This window comes from Gossypium hirsutum, chromosome A05 (assembly GCF_007990345.1).
Source record: "Gossypium hirsutum isolate 1008001.06 chromosome A05, Gossypium_hirsutum_v2.1, whole genome shotgun sequence".
Lineage (NCBI taxonomy): Eukaryota > Viridiplantae > Streptophyta > Magnoliopsida > Malvales > Malvaceae > Gossypium > Gossypium hirsutum.
In genome coordinates, this window is record NC_053428.1 from 107380863 (window position 1) to 107403103 (window position 22241).

At 33.0% G+C, this 22241-nt stretch overlaps 3 protein-coding genes and 1 long non-coding RNA gene across 5 annotated transcripts; 3 read left to right on the forward strand and 1 right to left on the reverse strand.

The window, feature by feature from the left end:
• The first annotated feature begins 842 nt into the window (after positions 1–842).
• Positions 843–3332, forward strand: LOC107959484 (tyrosine-protein phosphatase DSP3). Of its 2 annotated transcripts, none has more exons than XM_016895554.2 (5): positions 843–1148; positions 1530–1623; positions 2124–2181; positions 2284–2384; positions 2677–3332. In XM_016895554.2, exons 1-5 carry the CDS (start codon positions 997–999, stop codon positions 2989–2991), a joined length of 720 nt encoding a protein of 239 aa, XP_016751043.1. In that variant the 5' UTR covers positions 843–996; the 3' UTR covers positions 2992–3332. The 2 variants fall into 2 exon arrangements, with proteins under 2 accessions (XP_016751043.1, XP_016751045.1); XM_016895556.2 differs by having other exon boundaries at positions 845–1148; positions 2284–2327.
• A 5196-nt stretch (positions 3333–8528) lies between these two features.
• LOC121229667 (uncharacterized) lies at positions 8529–9556 on the forward strand. The gene is made up of 2 exons (XR_005927586.1): positions 8529–8687; positions 9097–9556. It is a non-coding gene; the product is annotated as an uncharacterized lncRNA (long non-coding RNA).
• Positions 9557–11024: 1468 nt separating this feature from the next.
• On the reverse strand, positions 11025–11921 carry LOC107959487 (protein METHYLENE BLUE SENSITIVITY 1). The gene has a single exon (XM_016895558.2). It carries the CDS (start codon positions 11585–11587, stop codon positions 11273–11275), a length of 315 nt encoding a protein of 104 aa, XP_016751047.1. The 5' UTR covers positions 11588–11921; the 3' UTR covers positions 11025–11272.
• Positions 11922–13331: 1410 nt separating this feature from the next.
• On the forward strand, positions 13332–15170 carry LOC107960895 (serine/threonine-protein phosphatase 7 long form homolog). The gene is made up of 6 exons (XM_016897148.1): positions 13332–13356; positions 13472–13542; positions 13628–14293; positions 14413–14494; positions 14609–14912; positions 15014–15170. Exons 1-6 carry the CDS (start codon positions 13332–13334, stop codon positions 15168–15170), a joined length of 1305 nt encoding a protein of 434 aa, XP_016752637.1.
• The last annotated feature ends 7071 nt before the right edge of the window (positions 15171–22241 follow it).

Here is a 22241-nt window from a genome sequence, read left to right on the forward strand (position 1 = left end):
AGAGTTGGTTTTGTCACCATCCTCTCTAATTTGGTGGATATTTGGTTCTTTTACCGATTTATGCCCGTCGCTTTGGACCATCCGGGGTTGATTTTCTTATTGTATTTAATGTTTGCAATCACTTCTGATATATTATACTTGAGTTATGACAAAGTCAATTGTCAACGTATTATAATGTTCTATTGATTCTGAAGCTAAAACTTTTGTTATGTTGATGGAGTTTATCCTTCAACGCTTATAACGAGTTTTTGTTATTTTTTTTCTCGGAATTGTACAATTTCATTCATTGAATGAATTAATAAATTTTTCATTAAAAAAATTGACATTATAATGAAAATAAATTTAATAAAATATATTCATAATATTAACAATTAAACTTAAAATTTTAAATTTTAAATTTTAAATTTTAAAAATTTAAATTTAAATTAACTAACATATTTCAACAAAAATAAATTCATTTATCTTAAAAAATTATAATTTTAATTCACAGAATGTGTCTAGTCCGTCCACTTGCAAATCTAATCACTTTCGTCATCTATAAGAAGCCTTCATTTCTACTTTTACCCCTAATGGATACCTTTCGGTCGAATTATTAAATTAAAAACATAATGTAAGAAGACTTTAATTTCCACTTTTAGCCCTAATCTTTACCTTTCGGTCAAAATATTAAATTAAAATAAAATTGGTCAAAAACGGCACCCGGCCCCAATAGAGCAAATTAAATGCTTCTGGAAAAAGGAAGTTTCGTTAAGGAAGAATCAGAATCCTAACCAACAAACCAATACGGTGTCGTTCGAAGCCTCTAAAAAAGAAACCTGCTATTTATAACCAACCTCTCCATCCATTACCTTAACCTCATGTTCGTTTCGTTGTTGGTTTTTTTCGTCTCTGCACTTTTTTTGTTTATCCATCCTTTATATATATACTTCAGTTTCTTTTGATTTGCTCAATAGAAGGAAAAAAAAAAGGGGGGGAGAGAGAGAGGTGAGAGAAGAGATGGGGTTCGTTGTCGAAGGAGATGAGAGTGGCGACGTCGTTCTGGAGCCGCCACCTAATTTTTCGATGGTGGAAGAAGGCATTTTCAGATCTGGTTTCCCTCGACCCTGCAATTTCGCCTTCTTACAAACCCTAAATCTTCGATCCATCATGTATGCTCTTTTTTCTTTTCTTTTTTTTAAATAATTAAAAGAAGTTCTATTTCGTCCGGTTGCTTTAATGAATCGAATTTCTTATATGTCGCATTGATGATGTTTTCTTTTCCTATTATTATCACTTTTTGCATGTTCATGTTTACTGCTATATTTTGTTTTTAAAAGTAATTTCTTCTGGTTATTTTTTAGCTTTTTTTTTTGTTCTTTTTGCCTGCTTGGTTGCTATGAAAAGAAAAATTAGACAATAAAAGGGATAAAAAAGGGCAGGTTGGAAGGAATAAAACGTATCTTTTTTCCTGACGTAGCGCGTTATGTTTAGTGTTCTGAAATATAATCAAAATTAAAATTTGAATGTATATGGCATTTTTATGAGCACAGATACCTGTGCCCAGAGCCCTATCCTGAGGAAAATTTGGAGTTCCTTCGATCGCATAATATCCGGCTTTTCCAGTTCGGGATCGAGGGGAAAACGGTATTTTTGCCTACGCTTACTTTCTCTGCTTTTACCGCAATTTAGAGAGCTTTTCATATGTTGATCAATGCTAGTATATAATTGTTGAATTTGAGTTGTTTGCTCTTTTAATAGATAAAATTGAATCCATTGCCAGTCTAATACTGCTTTGTTTCAAACAAATCTAGTGGACTAATATCAAAATTTCATAAGATTTTTGGGTCAGTGATTGGTGAAAGATTAAGTTCCGACTTGCTCTACACTACATATTGAAATTTGGTCAAAGGTATCATTTGTTTAGTTCTTGAACTTGTTAGGACCTTCTGGTCAAGATGAATTTTGTGCAATATGGATAAATCATAAATGAATCTAGATAGTCAAATATAACTTATCTTAAAATTGAAAATAATATCATCAAGTGTGTACATGTATTTCTATCATTAGCTGTATCTTTTGACTGCTAATAGCAAAATTGATTTTGGTTCTGTTTCGGCTTACATTATTGTTTATATTCCTTTCAGGAGCCTTCTCTTGCTTCACTCAAGGATGCCATTAGAGGGGCTCTCAAGATCTTAATTGGTACTGAATTCATAAACCATGGAACTTTTGTATTTTTATTTCTTTTACCAGCATGTTTTAACTTGATGGATATCTAACATGTTTTTATCATCTTGTTTGCAGATGTGAGAAATCATCCTGTTTTGATCCATTGCAAACGTGGAAAGGTAGTCCAAATTCAGCTATTAAATGTTAGCTTTGCTTGTGGAACTGAATTAATAAAGGTGTTGATTTTTGGCATTTGTGCGGGTTTACTTAGCTGATAAGATATTACTATATTTGATCAGTTCTGAATGAAATGGAAGCCATAGGGAAAAATCTATATGGCTTTTTTGGTGGGTTTTGTTGAGAGAAAAGATTAGTTTTATTTGCATATTGGGAACTCATTTGGCACTTAGCTTTCAGGCCATAACTACTACTGCCTTGGATTTAATACTGAAATTCTTGGTTCTATTTCCTACGAAATGAGTTCTGACTTTTTCTTTTTTCTTAAAAATAAATAAATAAATGATGCAGCATCGCACGGGTTGCCTTGTTGGTTGCTTGAGGAAATTGCAGAATTGGTGCTTGTCATCAGTGTTTGAGGAGTACCAACATTTTGCAGGCATGAAATCCAGGAGTGCTGATTTGAGATTTATAGAAACATTTGACATCGTATGCCTCAGGCAGTGTCTTCACAGCATCATATATCAGTACCAAGGATATGGTTCGAAAAAGAGGCGGTTGCTTTACGGTGAAGAGTGTACAGAAACCCCAAATAACTTCGATTTGAATGAAGAATCGGCACATAGCATTAACGGAAGGAATTCACAATTCTCTTTAATGGTTTGAGAAAGTTTTTTTTTTCTCTCTTAAAATGAAGTTTTGCAATTGCCTTATATCTATATATAAAAAAAAACCCATTGTGAAATGATACCTTAGTTATCTTGGAGTACAACATTTTCCCTTTGGGATAGTAGCTTCTATTTTATTGTACATAGGAGGAGAAGCAATTCTGCAAATCTTGATTTAGGTTCTGTACAGCTATTACTCTAGCATAAGATCAAGTTTTGCATTAATTGAAATTATTCACCCAAAGAAACATCAAAGAAGATATTGCTCTCTCTCTCTCAAATGTCAGTCTGACGCTGGTGTATTTTGCAATATAATTACAACCAGTTACTGTTAAATTATGTTTCTGCTTTTCCTTTTTCTTTTTTTTTTCTTTTTGTGAATTTAAGTGTCTCAAATATTAATTTTTAAAGTTCATATGCGAACTAATTTAAAATAATAATAAAAATCTTATTCAGACTAAATTTTTATACAACTAAGCCTGTTAAGCTGGATAGTAACATATTTAATCTGAGTTGTTAACGCAGCTCCCACATAATGGTCACCGTGTGAAAGCTTTGGTCATATTGCTGCCATGGATGTTTTTCTCATCGTTAGGAAAGCTCCCTCGTAATATTTTACAATTTGGTCCTTGAAGAGTTAATCAATTTTGATGTTTCAAATAGATAAGTTCATATGGACCTTAATTTCTCATTTTATACTAGGTGTGATTTGTGTTTGATTATACACATAGACATAATTAGATATATGATCATTGTTATTATATAATAGTACAGGGTATAAATATGAAAGTTGATTGATTACGAGGCAAGCAAATGAAATATGTGATAATGTAAATGGTACAATTTGAATTATGGATAATTACAAGGATTGGTAATGATATATATATACAAAAATAATGCTAGTGTGAACTTAGTAAAAGGTTAGGATACGTTTAGCATGCTAATAGGATAATTTACGTTTAGCCCGAACAGGTAACCTAATATAAGTCAGCTTGTGTGAGCAACATTGATATAATTTCAACTTGTGTGAGCAACCCTGATATAATGTCAGCTTGTGTGAGCAACTTAATCACTCGTGTATCCTAGTCTGTTTTACTATAGTTCCATCAGGCGATATTCAATTTAAATGGAAAAGCTTGATATTGTATTGAATATGAATGTTATATGTTTATAACTTGATATGCAATATTACATTGCCTTGAGTATTAAGTGATGTATTTCATGATATACAAGTATGACTAACCTATTTGAATGTTAATGTTGGTAAGTATTGTATTTTCATTTGAACTTCTATTTGAATGTTAATGTTGGTAAGTATTGTATTTTCATTTGAACTTACTAAGCATTCTTAATGCTTACTCTAGTTGTTTACTTCCCTTGTAGATTGTCACATTGCGGAACTTATTGAACCAGATTAGCGGAGGAGCACACACTCTCAAAAGATGGTAGATATATGTTCATTTTTAAGTCTAGACATAAATTGCATTCACATTACTCTATTTAATCATTTTCGGGCCCTAAGCTAGCTTACGAAAGCTCTTTTGTTAACCCGAGGGTAGTTTTAAGACCAAATTGACCATTTGTACAACAAAGTTCCTTATGTACATGCTACAATGTCTAGACTTAAAAATGAACATATATCTAGTAAGTGTACTAAGTTTCAAACTCCTATGGTGCCCTTTGTATGCACAATCTCGCAACTTGAATTACTACCTTAGCGCAATCCTGGCTTAGTTCCTCCTAGCAAACCAAAACGTTAATCAGAACCTACACATCAAATAGTCACTTGTGAGTTCAAATGAACTTAATGAATTTAACCCAGGTTACCTTTGAACGTCTCTTTTTGAATTCCTCAACTCGAAGATTCTGGGCCTCTTTTCAATCTTTGGCGGCTACCTTCTAATACCAACGCATACATATACACCAGCTTTCACACTTTACTATCTAATTCACTCATTAGGCAAATTTTCAATTTCTCACTCAATGTGGATCTCATTTCCTTTTTCAATAACAGTTATAATCCTCAGAAAGATATCCATACAGAACCTACCTCCGACAGATTCTCACTTGAACAGATGTTGAACACTTCGCCTAGAACTCACAAATATTATTCTTGGCGGATACTTATACTAACTAATCTTTTAAGATGAACTTTGTACGTATCCTACCTTTAACAAACCCTCATATTGAATTTGGCTACTATCAAGTTACCAGTCAGATCATAACTTAATTTGATGGATGAAACATTCTAAATCATCCTATGTAATCCCAGAAAACCATGTTATATATCATGAGGATGCCCAATTTAGTGGACAATTTAGACTCCAGAAAACATCTAAGTAGCTAGCATGAAAAGTTCTCAGATTTAGTGGATAACATAGAATTTGGACTTCTTGCATATGTAGCGCAGGCAAACTCAAGTTTGGCCAACACTTAAACCACTTATTATTACTACAAATATGCCAAGTTCTTTATACCGACGAGCTATTATGGCATATTCACTTTTCAGAAACATTGTTAAGAACTCTTTCATGAAGTACCCATAAGGCATATTCAATTTCTATCACAAGAATAACCAAACATGGATATCAACAAACTTATCCAGATCACGCCACATAGGCGGTTAATCAAATTCGCCACAAAGGTGTTATAAAATACGTCACGAAAATGCATCACAGAATGCACTACAAAGGCTTCACAAAATATACCATGAAAGCATCACATCACAAAGGCTTCACAGAATATGCCACAAAGGCATCACAGAATACACCACAAAGACTTCACAGAATTCCTTGTTTACTATCTTGGTGGACTATCTTTGAAGGTACCATGGGCTTCTCCCACATGGTCTTATACATATCTTCATGTCATGATTTGTCAGTCCATTCTACATCTCATCGGAGGCTACACCATAAGTATTCTCATTGTCGTCGTGATCTTCCTGTTTGGTTAATAATGTACCTTCCCTACCGGATGCATCAAAAATGGCTGTTTTACTCATTTAACATAGAATACACTTACCTAGATTCGTTCACACACCTGACTAATTCATACTCTTCCATGTTTGATTTCACATGCATATGCAGTAACTCATATATCTCATTTGTAAACATGCAGCAACTTTTCGATACTTCACACACACTTACACTCACCAGTTATTCGAGATGACATCAACATATGAATTTCCATTGTAAATTAACATACATAAGTCAAGATAAAGACCCATTTGAAATTCACCTTTGTTGTAGTTCGAAGTTCCAAATTCGATTATCCCTCCAGAACCAACAACAACAACTACTTAAAAGAACATGGGATTACCATTAAAACCCCATTTACAAACAATTTTTCTATATATCAATTACATACAGCCCTCATACAAGACCTCCTATTCACTCTATTATATTTGTAGCGACGTAAAAATTTTGCTTGGTCGCTAATTGAGGCGATTTATTGAAAATTTGAAAACTGACTTTCGATTTTATTAAAAAAGGGAGTCGCCACCGATCCTTTTTCCTAGGTGTGATCGGACACTTAATAAATCATCTTTTTTAAAAGAAAATTTATTTTTTAAACAAAAAAAGAAGGCCGAGTTTAGGTCTACGTCAAAAGTCAGAGAAAAAATAGGGTTCGGGAGTCGGTTACGCACGAGGAAGGTATTAGCACCCTCGTGACGCCCAACATTGGTATCTCGTTAAACATGTATTGTCTTAATTTTTAAAAACGCGAGTTTCAATGTAACATTTAATCATGATCCAATCAAAACACGGAAATTTTTAAAATTTCGGTTTCTTTTTAGAAGGGAGTTCCGTTTTTAACACAAGCCGATAATATTCACCCAACATAGCGATGAAATCGACGGCTTAATGTTAAATCGGTACGTTACCTTATTTATTGAAATTAAAAAATTTGAATGAAAATATTTTAAAATAAAAATAAAAAGAAAAGGAAAACTAATATCGATGTTGAAATAAGATGTGATCTAATATGCTAAATTCGGCACAGACAAATAATAATAGAAAGTTAAGAATATATGAAGCACATAATATATAAAACATTAACAATGAATATGCAATAATAATAGTTATAAAATAATAATAATGCATATGGTATTAAACATGATAATAATAGTAATAATGCAAATATGAAATAGTAGTGAACACACACACATATATATATAAAAAACATATAATACTAAATTTAAAAATATATATACAATAAATATTAAAAATAATAATAGTATAAAAAACTAATAATAACGATATATAAATATATACATATATGTATTAAAATATATACGTAATAATAGGAATAAAGAGTATATATATGTAGAATTAAAAATATGTACATAATATAGTTATTAAAATATTTACATAATATATACATATTAGAAATAAAAAAAACGACTAATAGTAATATTATATAAATGTATACATATATATATTAAAGATATATACATATATAATAGAACATATATATATTAATAATAATAATAATAATAAATTAATGAATTAATAACATAACAGTAAGTAAATAAACACATGAGTAAGTGAATAAATTTGTAATTTTAAAAGAATGATAAAATAATAATGGTATAAATACAGAATAGTATTATATGGAACAAAATAATGATACAAAAATAATAATAATAATTTCAAAGTTTGAAATTATACAAAAATATAAATGAATAAATAATGAAATCAATGTATTATATAAAAACGGAAATGTATAAAAGGAAAAAAACCATAATAATAATAGTAGTAATTATAGTGAAAGCAAAAGTAAAACTAAATATAACAATAGTGATATTAGTAATAAAAAATAGCTATAAGAAAAACAATAACCATGACAATAACGAATAATAGTAATAATAATAATAATGAAAATAAGGATAATATTAATAATACATTAAAATACAATAGTAAAGTAATAACAACAGTGATGATAATAATAATAATATATGAGTGATACATAATAGAAAGAGTACAAAAATATAGAAATAATAATAGTAATAATATAATGATACTAGTATTAGAGAAATAAAATGAATATGAATGCAAGTATGACCACAATGCTAATAATATGTTAAATTAACTAACTTAAAACGAAGATAGCAAAAGTAGTAAAAAGGATTAAATCAAAATCTAAATAAAATTTAAAAGGAGGAATTCGGATAAAAACAGGGGCAGAGGACGAAATTGAAACACGCCTGAGAGCTAAGGGACCGATTGGGAAAATATTCCCAGGCCTTATCCGCTGCATTTCCTCTGTATACCACTTCAAATGGTCCGAGGACCGAATTGCAACGGGGATAAAATTACTCGGTCAAATTAAAAAAGAAAGGAAAATAAGAAGATTAAATTAAAAGAATAGAATATTCGGAAGGACCGTAGTCATAAATATCCCATCAAATGCAAAACACGCGGATCCCCCTTAGCCGGGTCGGGTCTCACACGGGCACAGTCCAAACGACGCCGTTTAAGCGTTAGATACCCAAGTGTAAAACAACACCGTTTTATCCATAGTATTTAATTTTTTTTTTGCTTCATTCTTATTCAAACAAAAACAGAGAACACCCCATTCCCTTTTCCTCCTTTCGGTTAGGGTTTCTAAACCCATTTTTGCCGCCGTCATCGTGGCTCTTTGAAGCCGCCGAGGCTTCCACCGTCGACAGTGGTCAGGGCCACCAAGATCCAGGTGAGTTTTTCTTTTTTCTTTTTTATTTAAAAACGATTTATAATGAAAATAATGAGATTAAATCAAAAGAAAACAAAAAAAGGAAAGAAATAAACTAAAAGAATAAGAGAAATAGAGATTAAAATCAACATTTCTTTCTTCTGTTGTTTTGCTTTTTGATTTTCAATATACTTGTCTAACAGTCTTTTTCTTTTTTTCAAAACAGAATAACCAAAGAAAATGAAAAAAACCAAAAATCCCTCCTCCCTCTTTACATGGTAAATTCGGCTTTTATAGTCGTTTGTACATGTCATAGCTTTTTCTTTTTTACTTTTCTTATTTCTCTGCCTTGTTACTATTCAATCACTGTTTTGTATTGTCTTGCTTTTGCTTGCTATTGTTTCTTTGCTAATTTGGTCTTCTTTTGCAGGGATGGCAGAGGGTGGTTGAAGGTAGAAGGCCCTAGGTGCGACGCACCTAGGGTTTGAAATTTTAGATTTTTCTTCTCTTTTTTTGATTTGGGCTATTGGGGTTAGTTTGGGCTTGGGTTGGTGTTTAGTTTTTTTAAGGGTATTGGGTTGGCTGATAGGTTTAGCTAATGTTGGGTCTAGGTTTTATTGGGTAGTTGGGTTTTGAGTTTTATGTAAATGGGCCAAAATTAACCTACAACAATATTTATGTCTTTTAACATCTTTACTTTTTCAAAATTATAACATACACTTACCAGGAGGTTGAAACATCCACCAATTAACCCCAAACCCTAGCTTAAAGTTTAACGAAGAACAAGAGAATATTTGGGTTTAAGAAAAAGAACCTGAATGTAGAATAGAAGGAAAAAAAGTCATCTTAATGTTCCCTTCTTACCATATATATATATTCAGTTACTTTTAGTGAATCTTGTCAAATGTTAAATGCATATAGAAATTGTCCCTTCAATGCCCAACAAAGATTGAGAGAAATATAAAAAGAGAATCCGATGCAAATGTTATTTGGCTAGCCAATCCATTCGGTTAACTCCAAACTAGACATGTTACAAAACTCACTTTGCACATCGTTCGAGCAAATCAGACGTACAATACATTTAGCAGTAACTCTCATAAGTCGTACTCTTGAAGACGATCTAATCTCTCAATATTTTCTCATACATTTGATGTGTGTCAAAACAGGTAACCTTCACATCTATTTGCCTCTTTATTGGATCTCTTCTATGCTGTCATTGTTAACTTTTTATTTGGCTGTTTAACTTTCAAAATTTATGTATTATTTTTAATGTCTTATTTGTCGCTTTCCTCTCTATTTGAAGTTTTTTGAATTATTAAAAAAAAAAGAGAGAGAAAATAAATATTAGCAATGTACTTTTACATGTTTTATATTTATTTTAACTATAAACCTTTTAAGTTCTTTTTCTTTTGGACCAAGCCGTCTATCCATCCAACCGACCAATCCAATCCCAAGAACAATCATCAAATCTTAATGAAATCCAAATGCAAAACCTAAAAGAATCTAATTGCTAAATTCAAATATTAAAATGAATAACAAAAATACAAGTGAATCTAGTTATCATGATAATGAGCCAAAATTTATATTATTACTTAAGAAAACAATGAGTTGAAGTAATTGTCAAGACTCTTTTCATTCACAAGAACAGATGTAGATGTTTGTAGTCAGAAAACTGGAAAGCAAATTGATTAGCTCTTGAAATGACATTACCTACGACAAGGATTTTAAACAACTGCTAATTCTAATCAAATTTGATCAATAAATTGCAGTGAACTTATTCGATACTTGAACTAAGTTGAAATCATGAAATCATCTTTGGAAGGGTTTTACAATCATCCCGACCCAAATAAGATTAGACTCAAACTACAAGGGTTCTACAATCATAGACCCAAATAAGATTACACTTAAACTGCCAAGGGTTTTACAATCATCCCCGCCCAAATAAGATTAGACTCAAACTGCAACTGCAAAACAATGAAGACAAAATCTAGATGTTAATCTCAAAATTACACATTAGCTTTTTAATATAAACATCTATTTGATTCAACTATATACATCACCGTTTCCGGCACAACCGTTTTTTAAGGTTACTAACCCCATGAAACCATCAAACCCAAGCTCTTCTTACTTTGAAAATCATCTTAACAATCCCAAACTGAAAACATCCAAGCATTTCAACTATCACACTTCTCAATCAATCATAGCTACAGCAACTAAAACCTATTTGCTAATGCCAACAGGCAACACATAAACAACCTACTATAAGTCAGCAACCATAAGAATCAGTCAAATAAGAAAGCAATCAAATTTAAATGCTTAAAAGAGAAGAAACAAAAAAAATAAAACAAGCACAACATATATTGCACAAACACTTCATTAGCATTAAATGAAGAAGCTATAACAACACCATTCATCATCGACATCAAATCAAGGGGGACCCTTACAAGAATAATCCAACTTTTTTCACCCCAACCCCTTTCTCATTCCCATCTCGACTGCTAGCGTGACAAACAATTAAAAGATGAAAAAGGAACCAAACCCATATTTCGAAACATCACAAAACACCAAAGCTTGACGAAAAACACATTTTTTGGGTTTTTTTATTATCACTTTTTAAGGCTACCCCTAACACCAGGACGAGGCTTGGAAGGCTCAACCACATGAACAGCATGTAGATTCACAAGCTTTGACTCTTCAAAGGGAACCTTGGGATGCTTGGCATCATGATGAATCTGCATCGACTTCAAATCTGGAGCTGTTATTTTGCAATGAGGACACTCGTACTTAGCATGTCCACCTTTCTCCACACCTGAACGGTCAGCTAATCCGGCCTTGCCGCCGCCTCTATTGGTTGTGGCGGCGTCGATCTTCGCTGCTATTTCCTTGGCTGTGTGCTTCTTTGGCTTGGCTTTGCCAGTCATGATTGATTGATCGAATATAAAGATGACAGAAAGAAACTAAGGAATCAAAAACCCTAAGTAAAAGGGGGGCGTGGACTAAATGTTGGAATTAGTGAGGAAAGGGTGAGAATTTATAGGCTTATCTATTGTTTGTGCATTCAGTGTTTGTGGGCTTTAGTTTTGTGGGTTTCATTTGGTGACCCAGCATTTAGATAAATTATTTGTAGTTTTTATAAGAATGGTTAATTTGTGTTTTGCCCCTTCAACTTCGTTATTTGTAGTTAATCGGTATCTAGAATTTTTTTAAATTACTTAAACTTCAATTCTGTAATGCACTTTGGTAGGGTTTTTTACCCAATTGGGTTAAAAAAAATTTAAAATACCAAAATAGGGTGTTAGATACATTATTTACGGAAATGGGTTGTTTTTTTGGGTCGAGCCTATCTGACAGGCGCGACCTATTTTTTAATAATATAATTTATTTTTTTAAATATTATTATTTTATTATATTTTAATAATTTTTAAATTTTTAAAATTCAGTCGAGTCAAATCTGGGTCGAGCCAGACCCGGAGGCGCGACCAGTCGCTCCTGCTGCAGAGGCGCGACTCCCCTGCAGCCCGCCACGTGTCCCTGCCCCCCACCCCCCATGCCACCTGTAGAGACAGAGAGAAAAAAATAAAATTTTGTAATGGGGGACCATATAAGCACCAGTCCCCTAATTTTTTGAATGCAGCAGCAAAGAGAGAAAAGAAGAAGAAGAAGAAGGAGGAGAAAGAATAAAAATGTTAGTAATTTTTTTATAATTATTTTAAGATTAAAATGTTAGTATTTAGTGTTATGTGATAATTTTTAGTATTTGTAATTATTTTAAAATTAAAAAAATTACATTTCTAAAAAAAGTAAAATATTAGTAATTTAAGAGTGTTATGTAATTATTGTGCTTGAATATAGTTTATTAATTGCTAATTTTTGTTTTGTTTTTAATACTACTTGTCAAGTCTTGCTTTATTTGTTTTTAATTTAAACTTTTTTTTGTTGAATTTTCAAGTCCATGATTTTTGTTTTACTTTTATCTAACATCCTATTTTGGTGTTTTAATTTTTTTTAATCTAGTTGGGTAAAAAACCCCATCATTTTGCCATTGATGCTCGATTTTGATAGCTTGATGGCAGCCTCCCTTTTAAATAAATATATAAAAAAATCAATATTTTGCCCGTTATTGTCTATTTCCAGATTTACTTGGAATCAATATTTTTTGTATTTTATTTTAAAAAAACTTTACTAGCATTCACTTCATTGTTAACAAAAAGTGAGAAATATAGTGGCTAATACATTCTAAAAATTAAAATAAAAATTTATACCCATGTAAAATGTATAAACTTGAGAGTTAATCTTTTCAAATATTCTTAAATTATAATTTAATTTAATTTCAAACTTTTAAAATTAATTAAATTTACCTATGTAAAGTGTTAAAAAATAATTATTTTAAATTTTATAAAATTTAATTAAAACTTAAGGAAAAATAAAATATTTTTAAGAGTAAAATAGACTATTAATAAATTATGCTTATATTTTAACTTGTATAAAACACATAATAAGAGAATTAATATATATTAAAGAATTAAACACATTAATATAAATGATATGTTAAAATGCATTTGGCTTTATGATTGGAAGTAATGTAGTACTTTGCGGTTGAATAGATGCATAATTGACTAGTTGAAAGTGAGTATATGAGAAATAAGTTACTTTGAATATGGAAAGATGTTGAATAAACGATCTAAAGAGAGTAAGAAATAGAATTAAATAATTCTGAAGAGAGTAAGAAATTTTAATGTAATTTTAATGTAATTTTGATATAATGTAAATTTATAATTTTATTTATTTGATAATTTTAATTGCAGATTTGCAGCAAATGGGTTCATTGATTGATAATGAAAATAAGGGTCACATATCGAGTAACATTAATGAGATGGTAATGAAACTTTTATTTGATAGTCACATTATTTGTTGAATGAAATTATATTGTATTAACCATTTCGTAAATATAATAATCTCAGGTCGAGTACCGCGTATTGAGGGGTCGTATTTATAATGTAGGGTTTCAGCCGGATGAACGCGTAATACCGTTCTTAGAGTTAGCGGGGTTCGGATCAGCAGCATTGATCCGGACTTTTGATCTGCGATATGACTTAATTTCTGCTTTAGTCGAGCGATGGCGTCCGGAGACGCACACATTTCATTTGCCGTGCGGGGAGTACACCATAACTTTAGAGGACGTTGCAGTACAGCTAGGGCTCCCCATCGACGGGAACGTGGTCACGGGCGTAAGTTCGATCTCGAGGCCTGCTCGCCTTTGCTACGAGTTACTTGGACACTCCCCAAGTGAGGGGAAATTTGCCACATTGCGGTTTTCATGGCTAAAGGCCAATTTTGAGCATTTGCCCAATACTGCCACTGAATTGGAGGTTATGCAGGCCGCTCAAGGTTACATTATGCACCTTATAGGAGGTGTACTCGTGCCGAATTCACACGACAGTAAGGTCAGTTTGATGTACCTACCGCTACTGTCTAATTTGCATAACACGCGTTCATACAATTGGGGGTCTACAGTGTTAGCCATGCTGTACCGCGAACTTTGTCGGACGACAGATCCTTCTGCGATGGACATAGGCGGATGCCTTATACTGCTGCAGTCTTGGGCACTTTATCGGATGCCATTCTTGGCATCCATTAGGCACCAGCCATATATATTTCCACTTGTTAATAGGTAATGAATCTTTACACGTTATAGCAATTAATTGAATTTTTTAGGTTATATTGTTCTAACAATTTGTTTCCGTAGATAGAGCACGAATCCGGGTATCGGGAGGTCATACACGGTTCCGATATATCGTCTGATGATCGAGAATCATTCTGGGGAGGGGGTAGGTTTTTTCAATATCAACTTAATTTTATTATTTTTATCTCACTCAACTCACGTTAATATGAAAATGTTATTAACTCTGCAGTTCATTTGGATGCCGTATTCTGTTCCTAAGATTATAGCGTTATTCCCTCGCATGCATACGTCTACTCAAACTTATGGTGCATTAGCGCACCTCTTATCCATTTTCAGACGGTGGAGTGGTATCATGGCGATCGAGTACTCCGACAATTCGGTTGTATACAATATATCTCGACACAACCAGTACGATTGCCTACAAAGCTTCATGGCATGACTAGAAGGGGGATGCATTGGGCAGATTGGGGAGATGTACATGAAGAGTATGTTACGATGTGGAACAACCGGTTTGGTAGGATACCTCCGATGGACCGTTGTTTGGATCTACGGCCCTCGACACAGTACCTACAGTGGTACTATGAGAAGGGGAAACCATTTTTATTTGGTGGGCCGTCGATGGTAGTTCCCCCTCATACAACACGGATTGGGCAATATTTTCTAGATCCGCATCATGCACCAGCTCGGAGACAGAGCCAGAGCCAGAGCCGGAGGCAGTGCCGGACCCAGAGCGGCGGCCAGAGCCGGAGCTACACTCAGGGACTAGTTCTTATCATCCAGATTTGGGGGCCGATGACTATTTCCCGGGCTCTTCAGCCTAGGGATATTATTCAGATTTTGATATCTTCAGCCCACTGCCACATCTGCACTCTACTCCTCCCGGCTCATATCCACCACCGTACTCTACTATTCCTGGCCCATATCCAGCGTCGTTCTCTACTCCACCCGGCTCGAGTTCATCAGTGGCATTTGAGACATTCTCTACACCCCTACATATGGACGAAGAGAATGTTGATCGTCGTAGTCGCCCACAACGTGAACGTCGAGCTCCACAAAGATATACCCCTAGAACCACACCATCAAACTATCAATTTTAAGGGGTTTTGTAATATATTGAAAGGATAAAGTTATTTTTTACCCATTTTCACAACTTGTCGTTTCCAGTCTGCATTCTTATAATCTCAATAGAAGTTAGCCGCGATTTGCCGTATACAATAAATGGATCTCCATGGCACACCAAAACGCCTAATGGCGCAACTCGTATTTATTTATGTAATGAATATTTTGGCATTTTAATTAACAATTTAATTTTTTTGCAATTTAAATAGTTAACTTTGTATTTATGTAATGACTTTTTTGCGATTTTTTTTATCAATTTTATGGTTTTTTATTTATTATTTAAATAAATAAACTTTATACTAACTATGTAAGTAAAATTAGATTAACTGCAACAAATTGTTGACAAATTTGCGATTCAATCCTTTTAACATGTCATGAAACTACATCTCAATTTCTACCCGATTGCGACAATTGTCCAACATGGTAGTTTCAGAACGGGCATTTACTTCGATTATGACCGGCTAATTTGCATACGCCACACAGCTTTCCGTCGGATTTCTCTCTAATGTCCATTTCGTTACGAATTCTGGATGATTGTGGACGACCTTTCGGGTTCCTACGTAACCCTTTATCTAGAACAAGCTCGAAGGTCGTCGGAGGTACCTCCCAAGTAGATAGGTCAGGAAGCACGGGGAACTCGTTCTCCCATACACGTAACGTGCGTGTAAGGGTGTACACTTCATCGATAAAATGTTCTACATTGAGTGAGACTTTAGCACAAGCTGCTACAACATATGCACATGGATAATGAAGTGTTTAAAACCTCCTGCAATCGCATCGTCTATTTCGAAGATCAACTCCGTAGGATCTATGTGGTATACCGGGTCGACGACCGATAGTCTCAGTAACTCGAAACGTTTCATTACGTCGTGAATATACTTCTACAGTCATTGACCTCGCCATCCGACAGTTTGCAGCAATTGCATCCCTGACATCTTCTACAAACACGTGTCCTGCCTCCATTTGGTTAACTTGTTGTTGACCCATTCTTGGCATTAAGGTAGCCAACCTGTAGAATGTAGCTGAAAAGACAGATGAAATTGGAAGATGTCGTGTTTTTAACAACACAGCGTTGATCCCCTCCACCAAGTTTGTGGTCATTTGACCATAACGACAGCCCTCGTCAAAACTTTGAGTCCATTGCCACGGCTCCATAGTACCCAACCACTGTCGGAAAGATGTGTTTGTTTGACCCTCCATGTCCCTCTCAAGTCGAGTCATTCTTTGGCGAAAAATGTGTGGCTCTAACTCGTACGCTGCATATGTATTAAGAAAAGATAAGTTACAACACTGCCCTAAAACATTAAAACTTATATTGAAAAGATAAGGCAATCATTTACCCATTCTCACAACTTGTCTCTTCTAGTCTGCATTCTTATAATCTCGCTGGAAGTTAGCCGCGATGTGCCGGATGCAGTAAACGGATCTCCATGGCATACCGGAACGCCTAATGGCAGCAATTAATCCTTTCCCTCTATCAGAGATGATGCAAATATTATCGTTGCTAATAACATACCTCCGTAGGTTGGTAAGGAAGAATTCCCACGATTCCATGTTCTCCTTATCGACGATGGCAAATGCTATCGGAAGCACGTTTCTGTTGCCGTCTTGAGCAATCGCAAGAAGTAGGATCTGTGTATATTTTCCATATAGCCAGGTCCCATCTACTTGCACAAACGACTTGCAGTGGGGAAATGTGCACACACATGGATCAAACGTCCAGAACATTCGATGAAAAATTCTTTTTCCCAATTGTAGTTGGTCATCTGGCCCGTAATAAGGTCGTGTCTGCAACTCAAAGACAGTCCCTGACACGTACTCCCTTATAGCGGCTATCCATCCCTGTAACTCATTGTACCATGCATCGAAATCTCCATACAATTGTTCCATTGCCATTTGTTTAGCTATCCATGCCTTTCGGTATGATACTCGATATTGGAATCGTACCTGCATTTCGGCAATCAGTACTGAAACTTTAATGGTAGGCATGTCTTTCACCATTGGCATGATGCACGTACAGATAGTTTTGAATCAAGTTTTCGATGATCTTCTGTCTTACGTGTTGAAATGCATGTGTGAGGCCCAACAAATTTTCGTATCTCCCACATCTGTGACTTCTGGATAAATGCAGCTCGTATCCGCCAATTGCAGCCTTCCGCCGACCTCCAACACTCTCCAATGTATAATGTCGGTTTAGACGTTACAACTTTATAGTCTACTGATATATTCATGCTATACCGCTTAATGGCAAAAACACATTCTTCCTTACTTTCGAATATTTGGCCTACGAATAACTCCTCAGAATCAAAATATACAGCTATCCGGTGAGTAGGTAGTATTTCAGGGTACTCTGGAAACTCAGCTGCGTGTGTTGCATCGGGGTCTATCCGAGACATGTGTACCCCAGGATTATTGTGTATCGCAATACGACGAATCTGGTTCCCGACTGAAGATGCGTTAACGTTTCTATCATCATTAACGCCTTCGTCGTCAATATCATCCGGGACCTCGTCTATGTCGGGATCACTCTCACTATCGACTTCGTGATCAGAACGATCACTACTATGGTATACATCATCACCAACCACATCAGTCTCGGGTGTAGCATTAAGATCAATGTCGATCCCGTGTATAGTTGATTGGCTATCAACGTACGATATCAGAACCACCATACACGGCTTTTGAGCTCTATCTTCTTCACCTAATGAAGTGGGATCTTCAGTTGCCTCTATACCAGCTAACTCAGCAAATAACTGAATCAGTGCATTTTGGTTGCTTCGAGTCCCACAATAAAGAGCGACCATTGTCTCCACGTCTTCATCGTCTACGACTTCCATTTCGGTGAATTTTATGGGATTCGTCGAAACTGGAAACTTGTAGAAAAGTTTCGACATCCTTCTCCCACAACGTTTATAAATTTTTTCACTAATTTTTTCCTTCATATCATCAAACGAGATATTTTTACTAAATCTCATTGCTACTTGTTTGCGACATTCAAATATACATCCCACGGTTGTTGTCAAAATTTCTCCATCGAAAAAAACACATACAAAAAATTGATTCTCCATCTTTAATACTAGATCTGTTAAAAAATTTTCAAAATTTTCAAAACAGTTTCGAATAGAAAAAAAATACATAAAATTTTTAATGCAAAAATTTTCATGCATAAGCTAAAAAAAATTAATAACCTAACAAAATAACTTTCAAATAATAAAATTACTAACAAAACTTTACATTCTATTTACAAAAAAAAATACTAAAATACCTTATCCTCCTCCTCGTTTTCTTCTCCTTTCTTTTTTTTCTTCTCCCTATCTTCTTCTTTCCGTTCAACTTTCGTGTGCTAAATTTTGTGTATATGAAACCATTTGATTTTCAGGAGTATATATCGGGGAAAAGTTAAGCACGTGTGGGCCCCACCACAATCATATTCATTTGCGCCTCTGAGAAAGGCTCGATTAGTCACGCCTCTCAAGTAGGCGCAATCTGTATTCGTATTTATACGCAAGTCATACTAACCTTAAAATAAAAAATAATAATATTTTATTTAAAAAATTAATATAAAATAATCATTTGCGCCTGTCAGATAAGCGCGAATGAAAAAAAACCCAATTTTCGTATATAATTGGACTGACAACCTATTTGATAAATAATTTTTTTTAAATTTATTTTAGTAAAAAAAACCCTAAATAATTATTAAACTTAATAAATTTTTTTTCTTTTCTCTCAGGTGGCATGAGAGGGTGCAGGGCCAGGGGGTGGGGGCAGGGACACGTGGCGGGCTGCAGGGGAGTCGCGCCTCTGCAGCAGGAGCGACTGGTCACGCCTCTGCAGCAGGAGCGACTGGTCGCGCCTCCAGGTCTGGCTCGACCCGGTTTTGACCCGACTGAATTTTAAAAATTTAAAAATTATTAAAATATAATAAAATAACAATATTTTAAAAAAATAAATTATATTATTAAAAAAATGGGTCGCGCCTGTCAGGTAGGCTCGACCCAAAAAACAACCCATTTCCGTAAATAATGTATCTGACACCCTATTTTGGTATTTTAAATTTATTTTTAACCCAATTGGGTAAAAAACCCCACTTTGGTACCTCTACAGTAACACCATTAAAATAGATTGATATGGCATTATGGACTAATAGCATGGTGACACATGGTTGTCTCATATTTTGATATACGTCAAAATAAAAATATTTTTAAAAATATCAAACTTGGATAACTTGTTGTCCGGATGCATTTGCATCTAAATTACTGTTTGTCCAAATTCATTTGAGACATGTTTATATTAATTCTATATAATTTTAATTTTTCATAAAATGTTAGTTTTTTTATATTATTATTATGAAGAAATTTTTAAAAATATATTTATAAAATATATTATTTGCATCATATTTTATAAAAATATATTTGTCCAAATATATAAAATAAATAAAATCTAAAAATATATAAAACGTATAACACATTAAATTTTGTAAAATACATATTTTAATATAATAATAAAATATGATAATTTATGAAAAATTAAAAAATATAAAATTACTAAAAAAATATGTCTAGAATGAATATGCACTTATCTAGGTTGAAATGTATATAGATAACCATTTGTTTAGGTTCATTCTAGTGTCAAATAATATTTTTAATATTTTTTTTAGATTTTATATATTTTAAACATAAAAAATAATATAAAAATATGATATGTTATAAAATTTTAAAATATTTAAAAAAATATGTCTTGAGTGAACCTGAACAAATGGTTGTCTAGATCTAGATGAACCGTGTGACACCTTATACCCGACCCAGTTGTTGGATCCGAATATAAAATGCCACATTTCGTTGCCGAAGCAACTCACTTTTCTATTTTTTTTCTGAAAAGGAAACGTAGTGGTAAAATTTATTTTATAATAATTCGGCAACATTTCTTCCTATTTTACATAAAACCCTACAAAATTTAGATTTTCACAAAATATCTACATTCAAATTATCTCCCCAATCAATTTCCAACATTGCGATTTCTCAAAATATATTAATAAACTAGATTTCTACACTTTACTATTTTATCAAAATATTAGTTATAAAATACTAACTAAGAAAACATAATGAAAATATTTAAATTCAGTTTACGACATAATATTATATATGTATAAGCCTAGGTGCATGCCATTTACATCACTATAAAGTAAACTCTTCACCAATATTATTTGAACTGAACTTTGATTCTTCGGGTGCTGCTAGAACGATCTAGTAAATCTAACTACTTGTGCACAGAAAAATAGACAAACCGTACGTTAAGCAATTTTTATGCTTAGTGGTGCTAATATCATCTAAATCATTACATAAGTATTGGATACAAATTAATTGATAGAAATAAACTAAAATATGATTATAAATATCATTAATAACATCACAATAAAAGAAAATTCTAATATTAATAAACTTTAAAATTTTGATATTAACAAATTGAATAAAAAAAGAAGTTTTTTAATTAAATTCAAAATCGTGTAATTAATTTAATTTGCATAATATGGAAATTCAAATAAATTCAAGTTTTGTTTTTGCTTTTTTTTTAATTTAGACCCCGTACTAAAGTTTAGACTCATAACCAGATACATGAATCCACCACCCCGAGTTGTTCGGCAACGATGATTATCAGAGTAGTCCATGACCCTCAAGGAATTGGGATTGCCCACGACCTTTTGGGAATTGGGGCTAACAATAATAACAACTGACTGACTTGGCCTTTTCTCCCTCGACCCTCTGGGAATTGGGAAGACTTAAATTCTTTCATATAAAGACTCTATGACATGCCAACTATATCTGATATAGTCTAACTTAGTGAAACGGGGTAAAAACTAAATTTCATGATTTATATCAATTTCATTTTCATATAATTCTCATTTCAATTCTGTTTCATATTCAAATCACATATCGCCCAATTTGAAACATATTAAATATATTCTTGCTTAATCATCTAAAATCATAATACTCAAATCCAAATCATAACTATGAATTTGATAATTTAATCTTATGAAAAACATAGTTTTATCTCGAAATATAATTTTATAAATATTAATTAAATTATTCAAACTCATCCAAAACTTAAAAAAATAAAATAAAATATAACTAGTCATATTAAACTAAATATTCTAAAGCTTTATGTAATGAAAATAAGATATTAGTACAAACCAAAGTTTTAATTACTTTACTCATTTTTCGCCTTTCTCCTTCAAGATGTTCGCTTCATTTTTAGCTACAATAAGAGCAATTCAATACTAAACAACGTCATTTATCCATTCTAAAACTAAAACCAATAAAAACAAACTTAAATATGGATGGTTAATCAAGTTAGCAACTTAAGTTTCCTAATCCGAAATTCGCATATCTTTTGACTCGATTATTCGTTTTCAATTCCGTCTTCACCAGAGTACTCACTGCTTCACAAGCTATCATTTAGCACCAATATTACACAAAGTGGCCAATGTTCTCTACTTCCCTTTTAACATGGCCAAATATACCAAATAAACTTTTCATTCATTTTTGTTTCTTTTTCACGCTTCTAACAAACTAGAATTCATCTTCTAATAATTTATTCTATTTCACTTAAGTTTTTTAAGCTTCTTTCAATGTAATTTAATGACAAATTTTAAAATACTTGATAAAATAAAAAATTATTAGTATATATATATATAAAGCAAGCTTTAAATATTCAAAATCTAAAAAAAAATTGAAGAAAAATCATACCTTATACTCGAATTTGAAGGAAAATAACGG